This window comes from Erinaceus europaeus, chromosome X (genome assembly GCF_950295315.1).
Source record: "Erinaceus europaeus chromosome X, mEriEur2.1, whole genome shotgun sequence".
In the NCBI taxonomy this organism is placed as follows: Eukaryota; Metazoa; Chordata; class Mammalia; order Eulipotyphla; family Erinaceidae; genus Erinaceus; species Erinaceus europaeus.
Window position 1 is genome coordinate 90,118,544 of NC_080185.1, and position 25,146 is coordinate 90,143,689.

General features: G+C 44.5%; 1 protein-coding gene across 1 annotated transcript; it reads right to left on the minus strand.

Annotated features, from left to right (window-relative positions):
* Positions 1 to 481: 481 nt before the first annotated feature.
* On the minus strand, positions 482 to 24,859 carry LOC103119172 (protein SSX1-like). Its single transcript, XM_060183696.1, has 7 exons — positions 24,765 to 24,859; positions 24,048 to 24,162; positions 22,757 to 22,855; positions 13,306 to 13,355; positions 6,836 to 6,974; positions 5,916 to 6,020; positions 482 to 1,018 (listed from the first exon to the last, which is right to left on the minus strand). The coding sequence occupies exons 1-6, from the start codon at positions 24,840 to 24,842 to the stop codon at positions 5,920 to 5,922; spliced, it is 582 nt and encodes a 193-aa protein (XP_060039679.1). The 5' UTR covers positions 24,843 to 24,859; the 3' UTR covers positions 482 to 1,018; positions 5,916 to 5,919.
* Positions 24,860 to 25,146: the final 287 nt, after the last annotated feature.

The window sequence follows — 25,146 nt, forward strand, 5'->3', positions numbered from 1 at the left end:
GGTCCTTAGGCCGGTCCTTGCACTTTGCGCCCTGTGCGCTTAATCCACTGCGCTACCGCCCGACTCCCTACAGGTGTCTCTTTCTATTTCCCCCTTCCCTCTCAATGTCTCTTCTGTATGAAAAATAAATAAAAAAATAAAAGACATCTTTTAAAAAGAACTAAATCGGGGCTGGGTGGTGGTACACCTGATCGAGTGCACACATTATTACAGTGCACAAGGACCCAGGTTCAAGCCCCCCAGTCCCTACCTGCAGGGGGAAAGCTTCAAGAGTAGTGAAGCAGGGCTGCAGGTGTCTTTCTGTCTCTCTCCCTCTCTCAGTCTCTCCCCCTGCCTCTCAATTCTGGTTGTCTCTATCCAATAAATACATAAAGATAATAATTAAAAATTAAAAAAGTAAAAAAAGAACTAAAGTGTGCAACTCCCCCACCCCCACATGCAAATAGAGCTCTATTCACAGAATTAGACAAACAGCAACTGGTGAGAACTTGTTACCATTTATTATTATTCAGCAACAGGTACTGGGCAATGAAACTATGGGTGCTCACAGCATGGGGCACCTGGTGAAGCAGAATGAGGGAGACTTGCCCAGGACATTTTGGTGATGAAGGCAGTGAGAGAGGGGAAAGCAGATAGGAGGCAGTTGCACAGCTGTGTGGATAAGTGCTGAGAGGAACATCTAGACAGTAGCCACCCAGAACTGCCCTCAGTGATCACATCTGGCACAGGGTAGGGCAGGGCATTCAGTGCTGGTCTGTGCAGAGAACACCTGCTGATTCTCGTTTTAATCTCAGCTAAGTGCCAGGGGAGCAGAGGTGGAAGGGAAGGCATAGTAGCCTGGCCTCAGTCGTCAACGAAACTCTAGTCTATTGAAGTGCTGTGCGAGTGGTAAGAAAAAGATGAACTGAACTTTGCAGTGCTGTGAAACTTTGCTCTTGCGTTACATCTATTGGCTAGCGATGCCCAGGTGTCCAAAGGCTGTTAAGTTCTGTTTCATCTCACGGCCACTGGTCACATCCTTGAGGTTGGGGCAAGAAGACAGCATAATGGTTACACAACAAGACTTTCATGCCTAAGGATCTGAGATCCCAGGTTCAATTCCCTACACCATCTTATGGAGCCAGAGCTAAGCAGTGCTTTGGTCAAAATAAATACATAAGTAAAATTTTTTTGGGGGGCGGGTGGTGGCACACCTGGTTGAGTGCATATGTGACAATGCACCAGGAGCCGGGTTCGAGTCCCCAGCCCCACCTGCATGGGGAAAGCTTTGTAAGTGGTGAAGCAGTGCTGCAGGTGTCTCTCTGTCTCTCTTCTCTACCACCCCCTTCCTTCTCAATTTCTGGCTGTCTCTATCCAATAAGTAAAGGAAATATAATAAAAAAATAAATCTTGGGAGTCGGGCTGTAGCGCAGCGGGTTAAGCGCAGGTGGCGCAAAGCACAAGGACCGGCATAAGGATCCCGGTTCGAACCCCGGCTCCCCACCTGCAGGGGAGTCGCTTCACAGGCGGTGAAGCAGGTCTGCAGGTGTCTATCTTTCTCTCCTCCTCTCTGTCTTCCCCTCCTCTCTCCATTTCTCTCTGTCCTATCCAACAACGACAACAACAATAATAACTACAACAATAAAAAGGACAACAAAAGGGAATAAATAAATAAATAATAATAAAAAAAAAATCTTGGTTATGCAAAAAGACTCTCCTGCCTGAGGGTAAAGTCCTAGGTTCAATCCCCCATACCACCATCAGCCAGAGCTGAGAACTGCTCTGGCTTCTTCTTCCTCCCCCCACTAGCTTTCTCTCTTTCATTAAAATAAAACATATAGGAAGTCGGGTGGTATTGCCCTGGGTTAAGTGCAGGTGGCGCAAAGAGTAAGGATCGGTGTAAGGATCCCAGTTCGAGCCCTTGGCTCCCCACCTGCAGGGGTGTCGCTTCACAAGTGGTGAAGCAGGTCTGCAGGTGTCTCTCTTTCTCTCCCCCTCTTTGCCTTCCCCTCCTCTCTCCATTTCTCTCTGTCCTATCCAACAATGATGACATCAATAACAACAACAATAAAAAAACAGCAAGGGCAACAAAAGGGAATACATAAATAAATATTAAAAAATAAAATAAAACAAGTAGAAATACTTTTTTTAGTTTTTTAATAATTACTTATTTATTTATTCTCTCTTTTTTGTTGCTCTTGTTGTTTTATTGTTGTAATTGTTATTGTTGTCGTTGGATAGGACAGAAAGAAATGGAGAGGGGAGGGGAAGACAGAGAGGGTGAGAGAAAGAGAGACACCTGCAACACTGCTTCACCACATATGAAGTGACTCCACTGCAGGTGAGGAGCTGGGGGTTCGAACTGGGATCTTTTTTTTTTTTTCCCCTCCAGGGTTATTACTGGGCTCGGTGCCTGCACCATGAATCCACCGCTCCTGGAGGCCATTTTCCCCCCTTTTGTTGCCCTTGTTGTTGTAGCCTCGTTGTGGCAATTATTATTGCCATTGTTGATGTTGTTCGTTGTTGGATAGGACAGAGAGAAATGGAGAGGGGAGGGGAAGACAGAGAGGGGGAGAGAAAGATAGACACCTGCTTCACCACCTATGAAGCGACCCCCTGGCTCGAACCGGGATCCTTATGCCGGTCCTTGCGCTTTGCACCACATGCGCTTAACCCACTGCGCCACCGCCCGACCCCCTCGAACCGGGATCTTAACACTGGTCCTTGCGCTTTGCACCACGTGCACTTAACCCGCTGCGCTCCCCTAAAAAGGGGTATGTTTTTAAAGGAGAAAGATGGAAAGGAAATAGTGGGGGAGAAGTTACTCTACCAGCCCTCATCCCAAGTTTATCCTACCTCATACATCCCCAACCTGCATTGTTCTTCCAAAGTACCCTTCACCTGCCTTTTAAGCTCCTAGGCTGGAAGGAGGTGTGGCCCACACAGCAGGAGCTGACTGGGGGGGGGGGTTCGGGAACCCCACAGCATTCTGGGTCACTGCTGTGGCATAGATTTATAAATACGGCTTTTGGCTAGGCTGATGAAATAAAGTCAGAATGCTAGGCTAGGAGAACCTCAACTTCTAGAGATATGAACTACCCAGGACAACGAAAAGTGAGTGGACTGGAATCCTGCCGACCACCTTCTAATTAAGAGTATGGGGGGGAGGGGTGTGGGCAGTGGCACAGCTGGCTAAGAGCAATTGTTACCATGCACAAGTACCAGGTGTGAACCCCTGCTCCCCAGCTGCACAGGGAAGGTTTCAGGAGCATTGAAGCAGGTCTGCAAGTGTTTCTCTTTGTCTCTTCTTATCTTCCCCCTCCACTCTCAATGTCTTTTTCTTTTTTTAAAAAAATATTTTATTTATTTGTTAATGAGAAAGACAGGAGAGAACCAGACATCACTCTGGTACATGTGTTGCTGGGGCTTGAACTCAGAACCTCATACTTGAGAGAGTCTAGTGCTTTATCCACTGTACCACCTCCTGAACCACTCCCTTCTCAATTTCTATCTGTCCTATCTAATAATAAAAAGAGAGTGGGATGGAGAGACAACACAATGGTTCTGCAAAAAAACTTTCATGACCGGGGGGCTCTGAGGTGCCAGGTTCAATCCCCCGCACCACTATAAGTCAGAGCTGAGCAATGCTCTGGTATTTCTGTGTCTCTGTATCTCTCTCATTAACAATAAAATAAAATCTCTCAAGAAAAAGAAGAAATGGCAGCTGGGAGCAGTGGATTCGTTATGCAGGGACTGAGCTTCATTGATAACCCTTGAGACAATAAATCAAAAAGTCTCTGCTGTCAGCTGTCACAAGATTAAAAACAACTGTGTATGTGTCAATAGTTTTTTAAGTCCTAATTTACCTCAATGAAGTGATTTCTTTAAAAAGTCTCCATAGGGGAGTCGGGTGGTAGTGCAGCGGGTTAAGCACAGGTGGTGCAAAGCACAAGGACCGGCATAATGATTCCAGTTCGAGCCACCGGCTCCCCACCTGCAGGGGAGTCACTGAAGCAGGTCTGCAGGTGTCTATCTTTCTCTCCCCCTCTCTGTCTTCCCCTCCTCTCTCCATTTCTCTCTGTCCTATCCAACAACAATGACATTAATGACAACAACAATAATAACTACAACAATAAAACAACAATGGCAACAAAAAGGGAATAAATAAATATTTTTTTTAAAGTCTCCATAGGACTGACAAAATAGCTCACTTGGATAGTGTGTTCCTTTGCCATGTATTCGACCCAGGTTGGAATCAGGCTCCCACAACACTGAAGGAAGTGTTTTTTTTTTTTAAAGCTTTTTATTTTTTAAGATTAAAAAAAATTTATTCCCTTTTGTTGCCCTTGTTGTTTTCTTATTGTTGTAGTTACTATTGTTATTGATGTCGTCATTGTTGGATAAGACAGAGAGAAAACAGAGAGAGGAGGGGAAGACAGAGAAGGGGAGAGAAGGATAGACACCTGCAGACCTGCCTCACCGCCTGTGAAGTGACTCCCCTGCAGGTGGGGAGCCGGGGGCTCGAACCGGGATCTTTACACCAGTCCTTGGGCTTTGCTCCAAGTGCGCTTAACCCGTTGCACTACTGCCTGACTCCCTTAAATCTTTTTTATTTTATTTTATTTATTATTGGATAGAGACAGAGAGAAATTGAGAGGGGTAAGGGAGGGAGGGAGGGAGGGGGAGAGAGAGAGAGAGAGAGAGAGAGAGAGAGAGAAACATAGAGACACCTACAGCTCTGCTTCACCACTTGTGAAGCTTCCCCCCTGCAGGTGGGGACCAGGGATTTGAACCTGGGTCCTTGAACACTGTAGTGTGTGTGCTTAACCAGGTGCACCCCCACCTGGCCCCCAAAGGAAGTTTTGCTGTTGTGGTCTACCTATATGTCTGTCTGTCTAAAAAAGCTTCAATTAAAAAAAAAAAAGGTTTCAGTAAAGGAGGTTCCTGTGTTTGCCAGGTAGTAAACTAGCCCAACAGAGAACAGAGTATCTCGGGGCTGGGTGGTGGTACACCCAGTTAAACACAGACATTACTGTGTACAAGGACCTAAGTTCAAACCCTCAGTCCCTACATGAAGGAAGGAAGCTTCACAAACAGTAAAGCAATGCTGCAGGTGTGTATCTCTCTCTCTTTCCTCTCAATTTCAACTTCTCTCTGTACTATCAATAAAATAAAATAAAAAATAAGACAAAAGGGAAAAATTGTCATCAGGAGTGGTGGTTTTGTTATGTAGGCCCTGGGAGTTCTTTATCTATAGTTTCATCTATATCTCAACCTTCTGTCTTCACACCCAGTGATGGACTCAGATAAAACAATAAAAAAAATTCCTCTGGAACTCCAAAAGAATATGGTCCCAAAAGACCCCATGAAAAGCATATAAGGCATATAAGTGAGCTTCTGTCTTACCCCAGTCAGTTGGTTTGTGGTTTTGTTGTTTGTTTCGTTTCTTTCAGAGAACCTGGCTTATGATGGGGCTGGGGATTGAACCTGGGGCTTTAGTCTCAGGCACATGAGTCTTTTTGCAGAACCATTGTGCTGTCTCCTTGGACATAGAGAACGGGGGGGGGGGCAGAAGGGCTATGGCCATGCTTATTTTTGTCTCACCACTGTACCCCAAGGGACTAGGAGGAAAGATATGGGGGGGTTTAAAGTGACAAGATAGGCCATCAGTATCATAAGGACATTCCAGGGCCAGCAAGATAGCTCACTTGGTAATGCGCTTCTTTGTCATGGTCAGGACACAACTTTGAGCCTGGACCCCACAGTGTTGAACGGAAGCTTCGGTGCTGTCGTGTCTGTCTGTCTGTCTCTCTCTCTCTCTGTCTGTCTCTCCATCTGAAGCGGCAAAGCCTTAGTGATGACTAACAAGAACAACAACAACAACAATAATAATAACGGAACCCAGTTTGCAGGGACAGGCTAAGGAGGTTACTTACAGAATTAGTCCTCTTCCTCTGGGTCACTGATCTCTTCATAAGTCACCATGGTCTTCCTTTCCCGTAATCTGCAAGACCAGATTGTTTTCTTCTCCTTCTGGAGTCCTGTGGGGGAGAAGCGCCAATTGAATGGGAGCAAGTATGTGCTTGAGTTCGTGTTCTCCTTCTCTCACAAGAAAATCCACTTATTCTAGTCCTATTTCCAACGCTGACACCATCTTCCCAGACAACACTTTCAGTCCGCCTGCATGTTAGCTGTCGGGCTCAGGCAAAACTTAGTAAAATCATAGACCCCCTTGAACTGTACTTAAAATAGACTTCCTAGCTGCATACAACCCAAAGACCCCAAATCCCATCTGCTCTATCCTTACCTTTAGGTTCCTGATTATTAAACAATTTGTTCTGCTTTATATCTAAATGCTTTTCAGCCACCAAGTTGCAGATCCTACCTGACTTCCCTGGGGCAGACAGCCTTACCACTGTGGAGCCCCACCTTTCCAGAGCTCTGCCCCACTGGGGAAAGACAGACACAGACTGGAGATATGGATCCACTTGCCAAAGTCTATGTACAGCAGAGAAACAATTACAGAAGCCAGACCTCCCACCTTCTGCACCCCATATAAAGATCATTGGTCCATACTCCCAGAGGAATAAAAAACAGGACCTCCAATTAAGGGGATAGGAACTCTGGTGATGGGAATTATATGGAATTGTACCCCTGTTATCCTACAAATTGATTAAGTATTATTAAGTCAATAATAAAACAATCACTTATTCGTTAATGAGTGAGGGAGGAGGTATATCAGAATATCACTCTGGCACATGTGATGTCAGGGGTCAAACTTAGGACCTCATGCTTGAGAGTCCAACACTTTATCCACTACACCACCTTCTGGGCTGCCCAAATAGATTCCTCCTACCTGTTGCCTTCTTATTCTGCTCCCCAAATGCATTTACTTTTTTTGCAGGGCATCGACACTTCTGAGTCTTCTCAGAGCCAAGTGCCACTGGCCCTAGCTTTTCATCCTTTTTTCCATTCACGGGCTTCTTGGGCAGCACCTTTGTAATGTGAAGGTCACAGTTATTTATCTTTTTAAAGTTTTATTTATTTATTTATTTATTATTATTATTTTTAACTTTTTAAAAATCCATTTATTTTGAGAGAATGAAGCCAAAGCCCTATTCCGGTACAAAGGGTGATTCCATGATTGCAAATCCTGCACCCCACCCACTGAGCCACCTAGCACATTTTATTTATTTTTTATCATCTCCAGATTAAGGTGGTATTGGGGACTGAGTGTAGGACGTTTCAGTGTCTCAGGCTTGAAAGTCTATCTGAAGAACTTCTATGTTATCTCCTCAGGTCTGAAGGTCCCATTTAAACAGTATCAATGGAGTTTCTCAAAAGCCTTGAAGCTTTCAAACTGCCTCTTCACATGGTACATTAATGAATATTCTTCTTAAAGGTAGAGAACCTCAATAGACATTTTATCCAAAGAACACACTCAGATAGCCAACAGGTACATGAAAAGATGCGTGTCCTCTTCAAAAGCAAAGTACGTGAGTATCCAGGCAACCCAATTAATGGGAGAAAATATTTGCACAATCCAACAAGCGACTGATAGCAAACATTTATACAGAATTGGTGCAGATATATAAAGGAAGGAAAATAACCCAATAAAAATTGGACCAAAGAACTGAAAATTTTCTTCCCTTTTTTCTTCCTTTTTAAAAATAATTATTTATAATCCCTTTTGTTGCCCTTGTTGTTTTTTATTGTTGTAGTTATTATTGGTGTCGTCATTGTTGGATAGGACAGAGAACAGTGGAGAGAGGAGGGGAAGACAGAGAGGGGGAGAGAAAGACAGACACCTGCAGACCTGCTTCACTGCTTGTGAAATGACTCTTCTGCAGGTGGGGAGCCGGGGGATCGAACCAGGATCCTTATGGCTGTCCTTGAGCTTTGTGTCACCTGCACTTAACCTGCTGTGCTACTGCCCGACTCTTTTCTTTTCTTTTTTTAAAGATTTTATTTATTAATGAGAGAGGAAGGGGAGAGAGAGAGAGAGAGAGAGAGAGAGAGAGAGAGAGAAAGAGGACACCAGACATCACTCTGGTACATGTGCTGCCGGGGATCAAAATCAGGACCTCATGCTTGAGAGTACAGTGCTTTATCCACTGCCACCAAACAGTTTTCTAAAAAAAAAAGAGAGATACATATGGCCCACAGGCACATGAAGGAATGAGCCACTTTACTTATTACTAGAGAAATGCAATTTTTTTTGAGAAACACAATTTAAAACTACAGTGAGATTCCATTTCACACCTGAAAGAATGGCTTCCATTAACAAACCAGGAAATGACAGATGTTGGAGATGCTGTGGAGAAAAAGGGACTCTGCCACACTGCTGGTGGGAATGCAAACTGGTGCAGCCCCTTTGGAAGACTGTCTGGAGAGATCTTACACAAAGAAAAATGGAATTACCTTACGATTCAGCAATACCACTCTTAGGCATTTATACAATGAACACTCAAACACTAAACTGAAGGGACATATGCACCCCCTAGGGTCGTTGCTGCATTATTCACAGTAGCCCCGAATAGGAAGCAGCCGAAATGCCTATCAACAGAAGACTGACTAAAGAAATTATGGGGGAAATCAGGTGGTAGTGTAGCAGGTTAAGCGCAGGTGACACCAAGTGCAAGGGCCGGGGCATAAGGATCCCGGTTCGAGCCCCCGGCTCCCCACCTGCAGGGGAGTCGCTTTACAGGCGATGAAGCAGGTCTGCAGGTGTCCGTCTTTCTCTCCCCCTCTCTTTCTTCCCCTCCTCTCTCCATTTCTCTCTGTTCTATCTAACGACGACGACATCAGTAACAATAATAACTACAACAAAAAAACAAGGGCAACAAAAAGGGAATAAATAAATAAAATATTTAAAAAAAGAAATTATGGGATATTTACTTCATGGAATGCTACTCTGTAATCAAAACTGATGGTTTTGTGTCCTTTGTGACAAAATGGATGGAACTGGAGGTGATTATGTTTAATGGTATAAGTCAAGAGATGAAAGACAACTACCAGATGGTTTCCTTCATATATGGAATCTAGAGAACTGATACACAGGAACTTGGGGAAAAACAAAACAAAACAAGCAAACTGTTTCTAAGGCTTCTGAGAACTCTAGTGGTTATCACTGGGAGTTGGGAGGGTGAGTGGGGATATAGAACTCTGGTGGTGGGGTGTGGTGAGCAACTATACATTATAATCATAAAATCTTGTAACCTACTATTAATCAAAAATAATAAAAACACAAGAATTAGGTGTTGGTGGCCTGGGAAGTGGTACCGTGGGTAAAGTGTTGGACTCTGAAGCATGAGGTCCCGAGTTTCTACCCTCAGCACTACATGTGCTAGAGTGATGATCTGCCTCTCTCTATCTCTCTCTCTGTCTCTCTCTCTCCCTATCTCCCTCCCTCTCCCTCTCTCTTTGATTAATAAATAAAATCTTGGGCCAGGGAAAAAGCATAGTGGTTCCGCCAAAGGGACTGTTGTATCTGAGGCTCCAAAGTCCCTGACTTAATTTCTGGCACCACTATAAGCCAGAGCTGAGCAATGCTCTAGTCTCTGTTGTCTATTTCCCTTCCTCTCTCTTTATCTCTCTCATTAAAATATAACAAAGAAAAATAAAATAAAAAAGAATAAAGAAAACATATTAAAACAATAAAGATATTTATGTAAAATTCAAATAAATAAAATGTTTTAAAAAAATAAGTGCTGGCGAGGGTGTAGAGAAAGGAGGATTTGGGGTGGGGGAGATAACATAATGGCTATGGAAACCGACTCTCCTGCTTGAGGCTCCCAGGTCCTAGGTTCAGTCTCCCACACCACGTAAGCCAAAGCTGAGCAGTGCTCTGGCAAAAAAACAAACAAAAAAGTGTGTGTGTGTGTGTGTGTGTGTGTGTGTGCATTGTTGGTATAACTGTGTGTGTGTGTGTGTGTGCGCGCATTGTTGGTATAACTGTGTGTGTGTGTGTATGCATTGTTGGTAGAACTGTGTTGGTATAACTGTGCAAAACAGTATGAAGGGTCCTCCAGCACGCGCGCGCACACACACACACACACACAAACTGGAGCTACCATATTAAATCTCCGGCAATTCTATGTCTGACTATTTATCCGAAGAAAACAAAACCACACATAGGTGCCGGATCGTGGCGCACCTGGTTGAGCGCACATGTTGCAAAGAGCAAGGACCTAGGTTCGAGTCCCTGGTCTCTACCTGCAGGGGGAAAGCTTCACAAGTGATGAAGCAGTGCTGAAGGTGCCTCTCTGTCTCTCTTTGTCTCTATGTCACTCTTCCCTCTCAATTTCTGGCTGTCTCTATGCAATAAATAAATCAAGATAATTAAAAAAAATTAAAAAGAAAACAAAAACACAAAGATATATGCATCCTGTCTATGTGCTGTTGAGGCTACTCACCACTGCTGATATGTGCAGAAACTTGAGGTGTTCATCAACAGAAGAAAGAGACAAGAAAATATGGAAGTGAGGCAAAGATTCGAGTATTACTCAGACATAAATGGAAGGTCATCTTGCCAATAAGGACAACATGGAGGAGGGACCTTGAGGACATTTTGGTAAATGAAATAAATCAGGCAAAGAAAGGGAAGTTCTTCTTCTAGCGTTTGCCCTTCTTCCGTAGCCAGTCAACAGCGTCAGGTTGAGCCTGATGTAAAGTTTCGAGACCTCCTTTGAATCTGGAGAGGTAGCAGTCGTTGACTATGTGGGTCATAGTCTGTCTATAGCCGCAGGGGCAGTTCCGGTCGTCTCTGGCTCCCCAGCGCACACAGAAAGGGAAGTGCTGCACAATGTCACTCATACATAGTGTCATTTAAAAAAGGTGGGGGGGGCGGGCAGGCGGTGGCGCACACAGTTAAGTGCACATAGTACGAAGTGCAAGGACCTGGCTCAAGGACCCAGGTTCAAGCTCCCCCGGTTCCCCACCCGTAGGGGGGCACTTCAGGAGCAGTGAAGCAGGTCTGCAGATGTCTTATCTTTCTCTCTCGCTCTCTATTTTCTTCTCCCCTCTCAATTTCTCTCTGTCCTAGCCAATAAAATGAGAAAAAAAAAGGTAGCCAGAAGCAGTGGATTCACAGTGCTGGCACCAAGCCCCAGCGATAACCCTGGAGGAAAACAAACAAACGAAAAACAAAACAGAAAACACTATGGTCCGGGAGGGGGCACAATGGATAAGACATTGGACTTTCAAGCATGGTGTCCTGAGTTCTGCTCCTCTTTTTTCTCTTTTCTATTTCTCACATAAACAAACAAACAAAATCTTACCTTCCTCAAATAAATAAATAAACCACACCACTGCTGGAAAAATTGTTCACTTGAATAGTGCACTGCTTTGCCATACACACAACTCAGTTTTGAGCCTGGCCCCACCACATTGGTGTAAGCTTTGGTGTTGTTGGACAACAAAAAAGCTTACACCCCTCTATATCTCCTCCCCCTCTATATCTCTCCCCATCTTTGTCTCTGTCTCTTTCTAGCTAAGAAAAAAAATCATCCCAGAGGGGTGAACCTCTGATAACAAAATATAGGGTCAGGGAGACAGCAAAATCTAGGGTCAGAGCACAGCAAAAAGACTTTCCTGTCTGAGGCTCTGAGGTCCCAGGTTAAATACCCAGCATAAGCAGAAGCCAGGGCTGAGCAGTGCTTTGGTAAAATAAAAATAAAAACAGAATAAATCTGCAGCATCTTGGGGTAAAGCTTTTAAAAAATATATTTATTTATGTATTCCCTTTTGCTGCCCTTGTTTTATTATTGTAGTTATTATTGTTGTTATTGATGTCGTCATTGTTGGGTAGGACAGAGAGAAATGGAGAGAGGAGGGGAAGGCAGAGAGGGGGAGAGAAAGATAGATACTTGCAGACCTGCTTCACCGCCTGTGAAGTGACTCCTCTGCAGTTGGGGAGCCGGGAGCTCCAACTGGGGTCCTTATATTGGACCTTGAGATTTGTGCCTCCTGTGCTTAACCTGCTGTGCTACCGCCTGACCCCCTGGATAAAGCTTTAAGGGGGAAATTCCTGTACTTCATAAACACATGAAAACCTGCATTAGCCTGAAAATATTTTAAAATCATTTCTCCTTTTTTGAAATGTATTTCAGTTATCTTTTTGTTTATTTATTTATTGGATAGAGACAGCCAGAAATTGAGAAGAAGAGGGAGATACAAGGGGAGAGAGACGCCTACAGCCCTGCTTCACACTTGTGAAGCTTTCCCCCTGCAGGCGGGGCTTGCACATTGTAACCTGTGCTCAACCAGGTGTGCCACTACCCAGCCCCACATTTCTCCTTTACTTTTTTAAATATTTTATTTATTTATTTATTAATGAATGGAGAAAAAAGAGGGAGAGAGAGAACTATGACATCACTGAGGTACATGTGCTGCTGGGGATCAAACTCAGGACCTCATGCTGGAGAGCCCAACACTTTATCCACTGAGCCACCTCCTGGACCACAGGAACAACTTCTTTCTCTTCATCTCTCTTTCCCTCTCCCTCATTTTCTTTCTTTCTTTCTTTCTTTCTTTCTTTTTTTAAATTTAAATTTCTTTATTGGGGGTTAATGTTTAACATTCGACAGTAAATACAATAATTTGTACATGCATAACATTTCTCAGCCTCATTTTCTTTCTATGTTATTGGATAGGACAGAGATTGGGGGGGGATAAAGAGGGAGAGAGATAGACACTTGCAGACCTGCTTCCCTGTTCCAGAAGCTTCACTACCATGTGTGGGGAGTGGGGACTTGAGCCTCAGTCCTTCACCATGATAATGTGTGTGCGTGAGTACACAACACTCTGATCCCTTTTCTTCCCTCCCTCCCTCCTTCCCTCCTTCCCTCCCTCCCTCCCTCCCTTCCTTCCTTCCTTCCTTCCTTCCTTCCTTCCTTCCTTCCTTCCTTCCTTCCTTCCTGTCATTCACCACTCTGGGTTGCCTTTGCTTGTTGGCTTCAATGGGGCTTCAAGCCAGCATGATTTCACCCCTCCCCAGAACTCTGTGAAGAGGGAAGAACATTTGGAAGTAGAGATAGGTATAGGTGTGACTTAGAAAGGAAGAGAAGGCAGGGCCATAGACAAAATGGGCAAATACAAATATAGACAGAAAGAAATACTAGTCACCCCCCTATCGGTGACTTCAGAAGAACGACTGCAGTTTTCAGTGGAGAAAACGGAGTCACAGAACTCTGGTGGTGGGAACAGTGTGAAATTGTATCCCTGTGAACTTATAATTTTGTAAATCACTATTAAATCACTAATAAAAATTTAAAAAATAAAGACAAAGATGGGAACAGGAAGAGTGTGAGGACCAGGCCGACTCACCTTCCGGCATTTTCTCTGCTTCTTATAGGACTTCATCAGAAAATGTACATCTGAAACAGAAACCAGACAGTTCCTTTGTTGATAAACATTCCCCCATACTCAATCAATCCAGAGACCCCTGTAGTACCCAGGGAATACAAGTGACAAGAGTCACGAGTCCATTTATTGTCAAAGAGCTATGCTGAGACTGACTTTGGAGTTGTCGTCACAATCATCATCATCACTATAATCACTGCCATCATCATTATCATCATCATCTTGTTGTTGTCACGGGACTTCCCAGGTATGGGCTGACTTTTTCAACTTGATCAGGAATGGGGAGTCTTTTTTATTTTTTGTCTTTATTTATTTATTGGATACAGACAGCCAGAAATTGAGAGGGAAGGGGGAAGATAGGACAAGAGACAGACACCTGCAACACTGCTTTACCACTCACAAAGCTTTCCTCTGCAAATAGGGATCAGGGACTTGAACCTGGGTCCTTGTGCATGGTAACATGTGCATTCAACCAAGTGCGCCACCACCCAGCCCCGGAGTCTTATATATGGTCATTTGGAGATGCATATATATTCTTTTCTTTTTTTATTTTTGTCCCATTTTTTGTTGCCCCTTGTGGTTATTGTTATTATAGCTGTTGTTATGGGATAGGACAAAGAGAAATTGAGAGAGGAGGGGAAGACAGGAGGAGAGAAAGATAGACACCTGCAGATCTGCTTCACCACTTGTGAAGTGACCCCTCTGCAGGTGAGGAGCTGGGGGCTCGAACCTGGATCCTTACACCAGTCCTTGCGCTTTGTGCCATGTGCGCTTAGCCCACTGCGCTACCACCCAACCCCCTACTTTTTTCTTTTCTTTTTTTTTTTAATCAGAACACTGCTCAGCTCTGGTTTATGGTAATGTTGGAGATTAAACCTAAAACTTTTGGTGCCTCAGGCATGAAAGTTGTTTACATAACCATTATGCTGTCTGCCAGCCCTCATTTGGATATTAATACCATGGTTTGCAAGCCTTCCAAAGTCACTGACTTAAAAATGAGCACTGACTGTTTCCAGATTGGGGGGGGGTTCAACTGTGGAGACTGGGCAATGGCACACCGGTAGAGTATATGTGTTACTATGCTCAAGGATCTGGATTCAAGCCCCTGGCCCCCACCTACTAGGGGAAAGCTTCAGGAGCAGTGAAAGCAGTGTTGCAAGTGTCTTTCTTTCTCTCCCCTTTTCCCCTTTCCCTTTGGATTTCTGTCTGTCTCTAACCAGTAAATAAATAAATAAAATATTAAAAGAAAGTAAAAAAGGGGGTGGGGATAGATAGCATACTGGTTATGCAAAGAGGCTCTAATGTCTCAGGGTCAATTCTCAGCCAAAGCTGAGCAGTGCTCTGGTAAAATAAATAAATAAATAAATAAATATCTCAACTGACTGAATTTTGAGTTGCTCCTATAGTCCAAATGACATTCACCCCTGTGCCCCCCCCACGCCCACTGCCACCCAATAGAAAAGAGTGAAAAAGACAAGTGTGAAGCTTCCTCTAGTGCAGTGGGGGTTGGATTCAAACTTGGGTCTCAGACTTGGCAAAGTGGGCGTACTAGCCAGGTGAGCTATTTTGCTGCAGCTTTAGTATTGGTTTAATTCACTTATTTTCAGCATCAATTTCTACTTTTCCTTCTGACATGAAATAAGACCCATGACTCCCTCTGAAGTGGAAAGGAGACAGTCAAGGCAACGCAAGAGTTAACTAACCATACTGTAGGAAGGAGCCCAGATAACAGGTGTATCTTATCCTGACAGAACCTGAAGCTTCTAAGTCCTAAAGGCTAAAATTTCCCTCAGATACAGCTATGCAGGAAAAGATAACAGTAACCACAACAGTAACTAAGGCAACCAGACCCTGAGCAATGGGTACAAGTCCCATCCCCCTTCCCCTCGTGCCCCCTCCCCCCCCCCGCCCCGGACCTTGCAGTCTCTGCTTCTGTGAGATGCTTTCTGCTCTCACTCAGCCTGCAGCCCCTATAGAAGCTGTATGTCTTCCCTTTGTTCGGGGCCCAGAATTCTTTAAGAGCACGAGCTCTTTCTGTGGCCTGTTAATGTTAATAAAATTCCTCCCTGCTGACTCCATCAACGGACAATGAGTCTTGAACCTGAGACACCGAGACACCTCCATTCCATTTCAGTACTTTCAAAAAATTAATTAATTAATTTTTAATTTTTATCATTTTTGGGAGGGAAATCATTTTACATTAGTACTTATTCCTTACTCTTTTCCCTAAAGAATTAGGTTGAGGAGCTCGGTGGTAGCGCACCTGAGAGTGTACACACGTTACCATGGGTTACATTTGGGTTCAAGTCTTGGTCTCCACCTGCATGGGGGGGGGAGCTTCACAAGTGGTGAAACAGTGCTGCAGGTGTTTCTTTGTTTTGCTTTCCCTCTCACACTCTATCGGAAAAAAAAAAAGAAAAAGAAAGAAAGAAAGGCAGGCCACTGGGAATGGTAGAGTTTTTCAGGCAGGAGTCCCAGTGATAACCCTGAGGGCAAAACAATTAAATTGATGCGCTAGGAATTTAAACTGTAGCCACTTGAAGAGAAGTGGCACCTGAAAATCCCTGTAGTGGCCAGGAAGGGCACGGTGCGAAGACTGCAGAACATGTAAGTGTGAGGTCTTGAGTTTGATTCCTGGCATTTTATGTGCCAGAATGATGCCCCTCTCCCACTCTCCCTTCCTCCCTTCCTCCCCCGCTCTCTTGTTAATAAAATTTTATTTTCTGGTCTACATGTGATTTCACCACACTCACAGTAGTTTCCCATTCACTTAGACACAGAGAGAGACTCCACAGCCCTGGAGTTTGCCCTGGTGCCATGGTACCTCCCACGTAGTGCTGGGGCTTTAACATAGGCCATACATGAAAAGGCATCTGCTCTACTCAATGAGTTATCTCTCCAGGTAATATTATATACCTGGAGATATATAATATTTATATATTATACATTTATAAATATTTGTAATACATATATATGTGTGTATATATATATTATATATATATATATATATATATATATATATATATATTTGCCACTAGGGCTTCCCTAGTACTTTGTACGTATAGGATTCCACCACTCCTCACAAATTCTTTTTTTTATTTATTCCCTTTTGTTGCCCTTGTTGTTTTATTGTTGTAGTTATTATTGTTGTTGTCGTTGTTGGATAGGACAGAGAGAAATGGAGAGAGGAGGGGAAGACAGAGAGGAGGAGAGAAAGACAGACACCTGCAGACCTGCTTCGCTGCCTGTGAAGCGACTCCCCTGCAGGTGGGGAGCCGGGGTTCGAACCAGGATCCTTATGCCGGTCCTTGTGCTTTGCGCCACCTGCGCTTAACCCGCTGTGCTACAGCCCGATTCCCCAATTTTTTTTAAATGGTTTTATTTTTTATATATATTACCAGAACACTGCTCAGCTCTAGTTTATGGTGGTGCAGGGTATTGAATCTGGGACCTTGGGGCCTCAGGCATGAGCATCTCTTTGCATAACCATTATGCTGTCAACCCTCGCCCATCTCTCTCTCTCTTTTTCCAGCTAGAGGATGAGAGACAGAGAGAAAGTGACACATCTCAGCATGGTGTTTCCGTGTGGACTGGGGACTCAAAGCATGGTATGAAGTATGCTTGGGAAAATGGTGTAATGTGCACTCTATTGGGTGAGCAGTTTCTCAGCCCCTCAACAAGTACATAGGTGAATAGATAAAACACTGAATAACTGGAATGGATGGGTTTTACAGTATGTCAATATCTCATCAGTGACACCGTTAAGTCATTTCTTTAATGAAAGGAGGAGGGAGAGAGAGAATGGAAAGGAAGGAAGGGTGGGTAGTGGCACATCAAGTTGGGCACATACATTACTATGCAGAAGTACCTGAGTTTGAATCCCCGCTTCCCACCTGCAGGGGGGGAAGCTTCATGAACAGTGAAGCAGGTTTTCAGGTTCTCTCTTCCTCTCTCTCATTTTAAATATATATTTTAAATTTATTCCCTTTTGTTGCCCATGTTGTTTTATTGTTGTAGTTATTATTGTTGTTGTTATTGATGTCGTTGTTGTTGGGTAGGACAGAGAGAAATGGAGAGAGAAGGGAAGATAGAGACGGGGGAGAGACCTGCTTCACCACCTGTGAAGTGACTCCCCTGCAAGTGGGGAGGCGGGGGCTCCAGCCGGGATCCTTATTGCTGGTCCTAGTCCTATGAGTCACCTGCGCTTAACCTGCTGTGCTACTGCCCGACTCTCACTCTCTCTTTTTCCACCAGTGTCATTACTGATCCTTGGTGCCGGCACTACGAATCCATTGCTCCCAGCAGGCATTTTATTTTTATTTTCCTATTCTGTTTGTTTTAACCAGAGCACCACTCAGTTCTGGCTTATGGTGGGGTGGGGGACTGAACCTAGGACTTTGAAGCCTCAGATATGAGAGTCTCTTTGCATAACCATTATGCTATCTACCCCTCTCTTCCTCTCTATTTGTCCCTCCCCTCTCAATTTCTCTCTGTCCTAATATAAGAGAAAGAAGGGGGAGTTGGGCGGTAGTGCAGCAGGTAAAGTGCACGTGGCGCTAGGCACAAGGACCAGCGTTAAGGATCCTGGTTGGAGCCCCTGCTTCCCACCTGCAGGGGAGTCGCTTCACAGGCAGTGAAGCAGGTCTGCAGGTGTCTTTCTCTCCCCCCCTCCATTTCTCTCTGTCCTATCCAACAACGATGACATCAAGAACAACAATAATAACTACAACAACTAAAAAAACAAGGGCAACAAAAGAGAATATAAATATAAAAAAATTAAAAAGAAAGAAGGAAAAAAAGAAAGATCACAGATTCGTGGTGTAGGCACTGAGCCCCAGCGGTAACCCTGGTGGCAAAAACGTAACGAAAAGATAGTAAAAAGGAAAGAAAAGAAGAGAAATTTTAAAAACTCTCGGTATGACTTTTTAGTCCTCTCCCAACAAACATGAGAGCTTATGCCATCTCACCTGCTTCATTGAGGAGTTACAGATCTCTACTGAGGACAGTCTGATCCGTCTGGGGCTGTTTATTATTATTATTATTATTAATTATTTGCCACTAGGGTTATGGCTGGGGCTCATTGCCTGCACAATGGTTCCACCACTCCTTTATTCTTATTTTTCTTTAATTACTCTGAGAGAATCAGAGGGGAGGAAGAGAGGGAGAGACACCTGCAACACTGTTTCACCACTAATGAAGCTTCCTCCCCCCCACCCCTGGAGGTAAGGGCTAGGGACTTGAACCAGGGTCCTTATGCACTATAATGTGTGTTCTCTATCAAGTGTACCACTATCTGGCGCCTTTGAACTCTTCTTACAAAATCACAGCCAGAGCAATAAAGCATTCAGCCTCCCTTTACAGCAAGTACAATAATTTCTCGCCTTTGCTACTTGGTCCACCCTGTATCACCTCCACTCACTAACAAGAGGAAAAACTTGAGTGTGTGTTGCGCGCATGCACATGCCTCATGAGCATTTGTACACAGAATCTGCTATTTTTAGGAAGGAGATAGTAGTGGGATACATAGCATAATGATTACGCAAACAGACTTTCAAGCCTTAGGTTCTGAGGTCCTAGGTTCAATCCCTAGCACCACCTAAGTCAGAGCTGAGCAGCACTCTGGAAAAAAAGGAAAAAAAAAAAGAAGTGAAAAGACTGTTTGGCTTTTGGTTTTGATGATACACTGTTGTATGTTACTAGGTAATGCTTTCATCAATTTATCTCTTAAAATGTTTATCCGTGTGTGTGCACTTTTTTAAAAAAATTATATTGATTTATTTTCCCTTTTGTTGCCCTTGTTTTTTTATTGTTGTTGTAGTTATTATTGTTGTTGTTACTGATGTTGTCATTGTTGGATAGGACAGAGAGAAATGGAGAGAGGAGGGGGAAGACAGAGAGGGGAGAGAAAGATAGACACCTGCAGACCTGCTTCACCACCTGTGAAGCGACTCCCCTGCAGGTGGGGAGCCGGGGGCTTGAACCAGGATCCTTACACCAGTCCTTGTGCTTTGCGCCACATGCGCTTAACCTGCTGTGCTAACGCCCAGCTCCCAGTGCACTTTTTTTTTAACCAGTATGGGGACTGAACCTGGGACTTTGGAGTCTCAGGCATGAGAGTCTCTTTGCATAACCATTATGATATCTACTCCATTTTATTATTTTTTTACAATCAATTTATGAGAAAGAAAGAGAGAGGGAGGAGAAAGGGGGGGAACCAACCAGAACATCCTTCTGGCACATGCAATGACAGGGATTGAATTTGGGGCTTCATGTTTGAGAATCCAATGGTCTAGCCACTACACAACCTCTCAGATTGCTTCCTCCTATCTCTCCTTCCCTCCCTTTCTTGATTTTTTTAAAATTCTAATTTACTTATTATCGGATAAAGGCAGAGAGAAATTGAGAATGGAATGGGAGATAGAGAGGAAGAGAGACAGAGAGACACCTACAGCCCTGCTTCAACACTGTTGAAGCTTTCCCCCGGCAGATGGGGACCAGGGGCTTGAACCTGGGTCTTTGGGCACTGTAGTGTGTGCGCTTAAGCAGGTCCACTGCCACCTCACCTGCCCCCTTCCTTTCTTTTTCCCAAAATACTGCTCAGCTTTGGCTTATGGTGGTGCCATGAGAGTTTTGCAGAACCATTGTACTCTCTCTCCCACCTTAAGTTTTCTTTTGAAAATATTTATTTTATTGAATTCCCTAGACAGAGGGAGTTGGGACCAGAGCAGTATTTGGGCACATGTGCTACCAGGAAGCAATCTTGGGATATCTTGCTTGCAAGTCCAGAGTTCTGCACCTGGGTACTAGACTCGAACCCGGGTCCAGAGCATGGCAGAGCAGCTCACTAGCCAACTGAACTGTTTCACTGGTCCTACTGTAATATAAATATAAATAAATATAAATATATATATACTTTATAATGAGAAAGAAATACAGAGAGAAAAATATATAGATAGAGATATATCAGAGCACTGTTCAGCTCAGGCTTACGGTGGTGCTAGGGATTGAACTCGGGTCCCAGACCTGAGTCTCAGGCTTGAAAGTCTTTTGCAGAACCATTATGGTATCTCCCCAGCCTGCTCCCCTTTTAAAAAAGATTTTATAGGCTCGGGTGGTGGCACACCTGGTTAAGTGTACGTGTTACAATATGTAAGAACCGGGACCCGGGTTCAAGCCCCGAGTCCAGACCTGCAGAAGGAAAACTTCACAAGTGGCGAAGCAGGTCTGCAGGTGTGTGTCTCTCTCCCTCTCTATCTCCCCCTTCCCTCTCGATTTCTGTCTCTATCCAATTAATAAAGATAATAAAAAATTTTAAAATTATCTTAATTACTGTAGCTTTTCTTAACTGTACTTTGATTCATTCACAGCAATAAGTCAGCCAAACAAATAAATAAATAAACACCTATTTAGAAAGACGTGTTTCCAGCATCCAGACAATCACGGAGAAAAAGTTTAGAAACACGTGTGCAGGGGAAAAACAAAACTAGTACAGCCACAGGCCCTTTGGAATATAACTAAAATATGCCTACTAGCTATCTACAAAATGGAGGACCCCCCCCCCAACTCTTCATCTGCACTATTCCAGCCTTTAGGTTCACGATTATTCAACAATTTGTTTGGCTTTGTATGTTAACTCTCTTTTCAGCCACCAGGTTCCAGATGCTAGCATGATGCCGACCAGACTTCCCTGGACAGACAACCCCAGAAATGTGTCCTGGAGCTCCACTTCCCCAGAGACTCACCCCACTAGGGAAAGAGAGAGGCAGGCTGGGAGTATGAATTGACCTGTCAACACCCAAGTTCAGCGGGGAAGCAATTACAGAAGCCAGACCTTCCAGCTTCTGCATCCCACAATGACCCTGGGTTCATACTCCCAGAGGGATAAAGAATAGGAAAAGCTATCAGGGGAGGGGATGGGATGTGCAGTTCTGGTGGTGGGAATTGTGTGGAGTTGTACCCCTCTTATGCTACGGTTTTGTCAGTGTTTCCTTTTTATAAATAATAAAAGAGAAACACATGTGCAGCTCCCATTGGGTCTTGCCATGTCTCCACATCAACCCCCGATGGCTGACCATACAACAGACTTTCCTGCCTGCAGCTCTGAGGTTGCAGGTTCTATCCCCGGCACCACCAGGAGCCCAAGACGAACAGTGCTCTGGTGAGAAGCAACCAAAACTATGCAGATGGTGCCCACAAGTCACTATCTGTGAAGTGCTGGGAGGTTCTTGCCTTCCCTACTTTCCTGCTTCTCAAGTCCTCAAATAGGTGTGTGTGTTTTCTCCTTTAGGTTTTCATATATCTACCATTGATCAATCCACAAATGATGTAGCCGTGTAACGTCAAATGACAGCTTGCCCAATGGCCACCCAAATAGACCACAGTGGCTCCAACAGGCTGGACTCTCTAGCCCAGGGCCACGGTTGCATGCACACACGATACAGTCACCCAATAACGCACTGCTCATAATGGCCCCCTGTCACTAACTGACCAGGACTGGATATTCTTGTTTTATAGGGGTTTGAAATTCTCTCCCTCTCTCCTCCTCTCCCCCTTCCTTCCCCCTTCCTTCCTTGCTTCCTCATCAGCACTAGGATTTCACTGTTCCAGGCTGACTTTTTTCATACTGGGAGACAGAGACAGAAAGAAAGACAGAGATGGAGGGAGAGAGGGAAAGAGACCACACTACCAAAACTCTCCTCAGTGCAGAGGGGCACTGGGCTTAAGCCTGGGTCTTATGCAGGGCCAGGCAGTTCTCTATCCAGGAAGGCTAGCTCCCTGGCCCTAGTTTAGGCTTTTCTGTGAATAACTTCTGATGGCTCTCAACCTGATGCAGCCAACATTTATTACCCAGACAGTGATGTTTTTGAAGAAAGAACTCTTGGAAAATCTTTCCCTGGCTGCTTGGCAGGTGGAGTAGTGGATAAAGCATTGGACTTTCAAGCATAGGGTCCCAAGTTCAATCCCCAGCATCATATATGCCAGAGTGATGTTGTGGTTCTCTTTCTCTTTTAAATATCTATCTATCTACAAATATATAGATATTTATCTTTATTTCCCTGGTGGCTGAACCCGAAAGCAGCAGGTTTTCACAGGTCTTTTCTTTCTTTTATTTTTTTATTATATTTTCCCTTTTGTTGCCCTTGCTTTTTTATTGTTGTTGTAGTTATTACTGTTGTTGTCATTGTTGGATACAATAGAGAGAAACAGAGAGGAGGGGAACACAGACACCTACAGAGGGGGAGAAAAAGATAGACACCTGCAGACCTGCTTTACTGCCTATGAAGCGACTCCCCTGTAGGTGGGGAGCTGGGGGGCTCGAACCTGGGTCCTTACACCAGTCCTTGAGCTTTGCACCACATGCGCTTAGCCCACTGAGCTACCGCTGGACTCCCCACAGGTCTTTTCTGTCACTCACTCTCACACTCCAGGTTTTCATCATGAACGGAATTATTCCCGTTGAATTCGGTAGTTGGTTTTCCAGAACACATGAATGTTGGAAGAGTGGCTCTGAGACCTAGAAGAAAAAAAAAAAAAGCAAAATTACAGAGGCTGGGGAGGTGGTGTAATGGCTCTGCAAATGACTTTCATGCCTGAGGTTCTAAGTTCCTAAGTTCATTTCCTGGTACCACCATAAGCCAGAGATCAGCAGTGCTCTGTTTTTGCAAAAAGAAAATAATCAACCAGAGAGTGGCCTAGAAGGCTGCAGGGTGGATAAAGCACTGGACTCTCAAGTATGAAATCCTGAGTTCAATCCCCACCATCACATGTGCCAAAGTGATGCTTTGGTTATCTCTCTCATAAAGAAATAAAGAACAACCAGAGAGGGAGAAATGTGGGGTGAAGGCAGTACAGATAATTCATCATTTTGAGATACCAAGGGAGCGTCCTTATAAGAACAAGTGGAATCCAATGGTAGGGACTGTCTCAGTCTCCGAAGGGAGGCTGGGTCATCCTCCCCTGCCACTTGAGGAAGACTGGTCCTGAAATGTGGGCAGCCTACAATGTTCCCAGCTGTGACCATGAGCTGAGAACTCAGATCAACAGGGACTCAAAGATTACAAAGGTTCCTGTGCTAGATATGAATACATACTATATATAGTATATATAATATATATACATATATATATTTTATAAATATATAATATATAATTTAAATATATATACATAGTGACTCCTGCAGGAGAGTCACTTCACAAGCGGTGAAGCAGGTCTGCAAGTGTCTATCTTTCTCTCCCCCTCTGTCCCTCCCTTTCTCTCTGTCCTATCGAACAAGGACACCAATAAAAACAACAACAATGAAAAACAACAAGGGCAACACAAGGAAAGATAAATAAATAAATATTAAAAAATTTTTAAAAAGCAATGGCTTTGACTGGATGATGAAGTACTGTCAGATTCTGCCCCCTCCACCCCTGTTACCCAGCCCCCAGACTTTGCTGGGGCTTTGCCCTGCATGGTTCTAGGACTCTTGGTACCCCCCCCCACTTTCCCTAGATAAAGGAGAGAAAATGAGAGAAAAAAAGACTGCACAGCACTGCTCCACCTCCCGTGAAGCCTTCCCCTGTATATGGTGCTCTCATGTGGAGGCCTGGGGCTTGAACCCTGGTCCTGGAACGTGAGAAAGTGTGTACTATCTCCCAGCTGATCCCTCTCCCTCCCCACCACAGCATGGCCATGTTGGACTAGAAAGCAGATCATCCTGTTACCTAGAGCACTCATGGTTTCATAGTTCCTCTTCATGTAGACATAGGTGGTTTTCTCTGTGTAGCCCAGCTTTGCCCATTCCTTCTTAGAGAAGTACTTAGAAATAGCCATGAAAGCCTGGCAAAGAAAGCGATACAGGCATTCAGGGAGGTGGTACAATGGGTAAGGCACTGCACTCTCAAGCACGAGGTCTCAAATTTGATCCGTGGGCTCACATGTGGCAGAATGATGCTCTGGGTCCCTCCTTCCTTCCCTCCCTCCAGTATTATTTTATTTTTTTAAGAAAGATAATCCCAGCAGGAATTCAACTAGACATGCCAGCCTTCAGTGCTGGCCTTTTCCTTTGCCTCAAGATTTCCTGGGTTGGGTCTGTGATTGGTGCTACTAACTAAGCCTTCCTGGGTGACACGTGGCTCACTGGAAAAACACAGGTAACGATCCACCCACCACCCTCAGGTGTCCTTGGCATTTGGTGGGTGCTTAGTGATTCTGGAATGGACTGAGAGACACAAATGCAGTGCAAGGTCACAGGCCCACTGTCACCAGGGATATCAGGTGAGTGGGAAGCCTCCGACACTTAGATGCACCCTTACTCTTTGTCCCTGGGGCCTTTCGCTTCAACCCGCTTGGAAGTTGAGTCACCTCACACTGTCCCTCACCTGCCTCCACCACCCCACACCCCTGCGTGTGCATACACACACATACACACACCAACTCACCTTGCACTTATGCATGTTAGATTTCTGATTATTTTCCTGGGTGCCCGTTTTGAAGGTGCTGTTCATGGTTCTGGGCATGGTTGGATCTCAGATCACAAGCGTTAAGGTCCTAGGGTGACAGGAACCATGGAAGGAGAGTCAGGCAGTGGCATAGTTGGTAGAGTGCATGTGTTACAATGTGGAAGGACATGTATTCAAGCTCCTGGTCCCTCCCTGCAGGGGGAAAGCTTCCTGAGCAGTGAAGCAGTGCTGCAACGGTCTCTCTCTCCCTCTCTATCTCCCCGTTCTCTGTCGATTTCTGTCTCTATCCAATAAGTAAATAAAATATCAGAAAGAAAAATGAAAGAAAGAGAAAGAGGAGGGAAAGGCATACCCACAGGCA

Excerpts from the sequence above, each read along its gene's own strand:
- LOC103119172 (XM_060183696.1), bottom strand. The coding sequence starts at position 24,842 with ATGCCCAGAACCATGAACAGCACCTTCAAAACGGGCACCCAGGAAAAT. Across the intron at positions 13,356-22,756 it reads TGAAAACCTGGAGTGTGAGA|ATGTACATTTTCTGATGAAG; the intron begins GTGAGTGACAGA and ends TTTCTGTTTCAG. Across the intron at positions 6,975-13,305 it reads AGCAGAGAAAATGCCGGAAG|GTGCTGCCCAAGAAGCCCGT; the intron begins GTGAGTCGGCCT and ends CACATTACAAAG.